The sequence below is a fragment of the Arachis ipaensis genome, chromosome B02 (assembly GCF_000816755.2).
Source record: "Arachis ipaensis cultivar K30076 chromosome B02, Araip1.1, whole genome shotgun sequence".
Taxonomy (NCBI): domain Eukaryota; kingdom Viridiplantae; phylum Streptophyta; class Magnoliopsida; order Fabales; family Fabaceae; genus Arachis; species Arachis ipaensis.
The window spans coordinates 102,618,943-102,623,043 of record NC_029786.2 but is presented as its reverse complement, the minus strand read 5'-3'; the positions used below and the strand labels follow the sequence as shown (position 1 = coordinate 102,623,043).

The window sequence follows — 4,101 nt, the reverse complement described above, 5'->3', positions numbered from 1 at the left end:
ATTATTATTATTATTTTTACATGAACAACAAGAACCAAACAAGGCCTTAACTACTCTTTGTATATATCACACACGCAGCACTTCTTTCGCTACCTTCTCTTTCTCCGTCTCTCTTTCTCTCTTTGATCCTTTGGACTTGTTGTTTGAAGGTACATTAAAATTTCCAATCTTCCTTTGTTATGGTTTGCGATTTTGCAGATTTTCATGTTGTTATATGGTTCTTGTGAGCCTGCTTGTTTCATATACAATAATATAATATCAAATGGATTCTTCAATTTCTATGATTCATTGGTTTAGCTTAATGTTTGTTGTGCATGAAGGAATGAATGAATGAATGAATAAAATATATTGTTTTGGAATCATGAAATTTTGTGATCCTCATTGGCATATTAAATGTTTGAAGATATTCCACACTGAAAGATGGTTAATTGGATAATGTGAATACTGAATGGATATAGCTCGCTTGATTTTTGTTTTTCCTTGTTGGGTAGAGAAACTTGAATTATGATTTGATTCTCGTGAATTTTGCTCATTAGATTCAAAGTTTTGGTGTAGAGAGAAGGGTTTAAATTAGCAAAAGTTAGTTATCAGAGTTAGGTTTGGATGCATGAGGAGGGTTATTTACACGTTGGAATATGTTGGTGAGGCCTCTTTGGAGTAAGATTAGCAAAGACAAAATGCCACTTATTGTTATTGATCTCATTCAGTCTTGGAACCAAAATTCTCTGGGGAAAGAAAAAGGGATTATCAAACAAAAACTATTGATGTGATGAGTTTTTGATCAAGTACTCATTCGATAACAGAACCAGGATTGGAGCTTCTAAAATTTAAATTTTCTGAGTGAGGTCTTCCTCTTACTGCTATGGAATACGAAGGTTGTGTGCATGAATCAGGTTGGATCAGGTTTAGATTGTAAAGCCAAAAGCATATTAGGGAGCTTGGGCAAAATGGCATGTCATGGCCTATTATCTCAGTTTGGTGTTAAAACAAGGATTTAGATTAGGATGTTTATGTTTGCTAGCAGAATATCAGTGGAGACTGCAACGAGAATATGGATAAGGGGGAAGATAGTCCATATTACAAAAATGATGCAAGATAGTTCACTTTAGGAGAATATGGATATTGCCAATTGGTTTTGATTGAAATTTTTCCTTTTGGTGTAAAATGATGCATGTAATGATCTTATCTAGTGAGACACAGGGCTTGCTGTATTTAGAATTTGAAATTCTTTCCTCTTAACTATATTAGGGTGTAATGGATTTTGGTGGAGGGGTTTGTGGAACTGTTAACTTCCTAATTCACTTGATCAAACGGCATAATTTGAGAATAAATATGTGCTTATTCATTTTCTTTTAAATCTCTGCTAAATAACATACATATATAGTTGTTGAGTCTAACAACTTACTAAAGAGCCACTTTAGCACATTGCCACAAAATGTAAAATTTCATAATTCATAGATATAAAAATGTGTCATCTTCAGTCACTGTTGAATAATTATGAATACCACCTTTTGCTCTCCAGCCATCGTTCTCCTTATTAGTTGAGATGAGTTAGTTTGCTGTGGTTTTGTTACACAGCTGCTACTACGATAGAAAATGAGTACCTTGGATGCAACTAGGGCAGAACTGGCTCTGTTAATTTTGTATTTGAACAAGGCTGAAGCGAGGGACAAGATATGCAGGGCTATACAATATGGCGCCAAGTTTGTGAGTGCTGGACAACCTGGTCCTGCCCAGAATGTAGACAAAACAACTAGCTTGGCACGGAAAGTTTTCCGTCTACTAAAGGTTGGGATATGTTCATGTGTAATTTCAGATATGATTTCAAGTTCATATATTTTTTCTTTCCTCCTTAATATGATTTCTCATTATTTATGTATATCTTTGGGCTCATATCTTAAGGACAGAATTTAAAAATAATGACTGAAAATAAGTCTTAGAAACATTTTTCTGTTTAGAAATAGACCTGCTCTGAAGGAAATTCTGGCTCAGAAAAGATGTTGCAAAATAATTAATTTAAAGATTTTCTTTGTAGACATTGCCTGTTATACTTATACCCCTCTATTTTCCCTGAGATACTTATTACCTCTCATGATTTTGCAACCTGCAATATGCAGTTTGTCAATGGCCTGCATTCTCTGATCAGTCCCACCCCAAAGGATGCTCCTATCCACCTAACTCTGTTAGGAAAGGTATGAGTTTCCAAGTCATCAACCTTTCTTGATCAATCTTTCTATTATGTATTCTTTCTAATATCTTCCTCGATGTTTTATTTTATTTTATTTTTCAGTCCAAGGATGCGTTAGTTGCGATGTTCTTGTTTCTTGATCAATTCGTTTGGCTTGGCAGAACAGGCATTTACGAGGTAGGGAGTATGCCTTTTCTTAAGCATCGTTTTTCTGGTTGGTTTTCTTGTTCTGTGAGAATTCCATCTATAAGTGTATAATAATTTATTGTCGAAATACAGAATAAAGAACGCACGGAACTAATTGCCCGGCTATCCATGTACTGTTGGCTTGGTTCCACGGTATGCACCAGCTTGGTCGAGGTTCGTTTTTGCCTTTCCCTTCTCATTGGTGCTAGCACACACGTATATGCATTAATGATGGTCCTTAGCTCTACTTTTATCTATTATCTGACATGTTAACTCACCAGCTTGGGGAGCTTGGAAGACTTTCCGAATCAATGAAGAAGTTAGAGGCAGAACTCAAGAACAAGAATAAATATGAAGTAGGTCGCTCGGGTTTGTGCATATAATCTTCTAAGTTTCAGTTTCTTGGCATGCGTTGTTGCGAACTGTTACTGTATTTCTCTAGTATCATTGTATACTTATGTGAAGCCATTTTCTGGGGTTGCAGAATGAGCAATACCGTGCTAAACTTAAAAAGTCAAATGAGAGGACTGTAGCACTTGTCAAAGCAGGCTTGGATACTCTGGTAGCAATTGGATTGCTCCAATTGGCACCAAACAAAATCACTCCGAGAGTCACCGGAGCCTTTGGATTTATTACATCTATAATAACTTGCTATCAGGTTCCTGCTAGTAACATTATAGTTCACTTGCCTGATTTGCTTGAGTGTCTTGAATTTCCTTTGAAGTTGTCTTTGTGTGTTCAGTATATATGTATATATGCACATGTTTTCTACATAGGCATGCACAACTAACAACCAATGACAAAAAATTAGATACAAAGGCTACCCTCTTGATCATTTTTCTCAAGAGATGCAAGGAACTGCCTTAACAATTTTTAGGGAATCAATTCAGAATGTGCATGAAACTTTGGTGGAGTTTATATAAGGGTTTTACTAATGAACAATGATTACCTTAGAAGGGCTTGTTAAGGTTTCAAAAATGGGAAGTTTTGTATTGACGGCATTGAAACTATGAAAACTTGCCTTAGAACACTTGATAACAAAATCCTTTATATTATATCATACATATTGAAAAGAATGCATGTCATATATATATTGGGGTCGCAATTACGTTTGAGGATCATTGATTGACAAGGGTATGTTGTTGGTACAATGCAGTTGCTTCCTGCCCCAGTGAAGCCCAAATCAACATGAAGATGGAAGAACACACACTCACACTCAGCTGTTTCATTGTTGTTAATAATAGCTGTATGAATTTTGTTAGAAAATGTTGGTGAGAAAAATTGAAAAAAATTGCAAACTACTAACCTTTTTGTTAGATGTCATCATAATTGGTGCCAATGTTGTCACAATAAAGTGTTTTTCATTGTAGAAGACAATAATATCTGTTATCCTAATGCCTACAAATTAATTGGCATGAGGACTTAGATTGATTTTTGGATGGGGTTTCCAACAAATTGAAGGGAAAAATATTTACCTGATATCTCATAAATGGTTTGATGATAATACATATTTTCTTGGAAATATGTTCAATAAAAAAAATGAGAGTTCACTTGGTATTCCTATTTTTAAAAGGAAATTTGTATATGTATGTAAGCTCTAGAGACATTTTGTTATGGATAAAGGGTAAATCATTTGGGTATTTCACAATTTAGTGAGATGCCATTGTGTGATAATATTAGAAGAATGAAGTACCTCTTAAGAATGATGAAAGGATGTCAAATAACTA

At 34.9% G+C, this 4,101-nt stretch overlaps 1 protein-coding gene across 2 annotated transcripts; it reads left to right on the top strand.

Annotated features, from left to right (window-relative positions):
• LOC107628565 (peroxisomal membrane protein 11C) lies at positions 7-3,805 on the top strand. 2 transcript variants are annotated; one of them, XM_016331199.2, is made up of 8 exons: positions 7-149; positions 1,579-1,788; positions 2,118-2,192; positions 2,291-2,365; positions 2,468-2,548; positions 2,656-2,730; positions 2,859-3,032; positions 3,531-3,805. In XM_016331199.2, the coding sequence occupies exons 2-8, from the start codon at positions 1,597-1,599 to the stop codon at positions 3,564-3,566; spliced, it is 708 nt and encodes a 235-aa protein (XP_016186685.1). In that variant the 5' UTR covers positions 7-149; positions 1,579-1,596; the 3' UTR covers positions 3,567-3,805. The 2 variants fall into 2 exon arrangements, with proteins under 2 accessions (XP_016186685.1, XP_020972087.1); XM_021116428.1 differs by having other exon boundaries at positions 1,523-1,788.

Excerpts from the sequence above, each read along its gene's own strand:
- LOC107628565 (XM_016331199.2), top strand. The coding sequence starts at position 1,597 with ATGAGTACCTTGGATGCAACTAGGGCAGAACTGGCTCTGTTAATTTTG. Across the intron at positions 1,789-2,117 it reads AAGTTTTCCGTCTACTAAAG|TTTGTCAATGGCCTGCATTC; the intron begins GTTGGGATATGT and ends TGCAATATGCAG. Across the intron at positions 2,549-2,655 it reads TATGCACCAGCTTGGTCGAG|CTTGGGGAGCTTGGAAGACT; the intron begins GTTCGTTTTTGC and ends TTAACTCACCAG.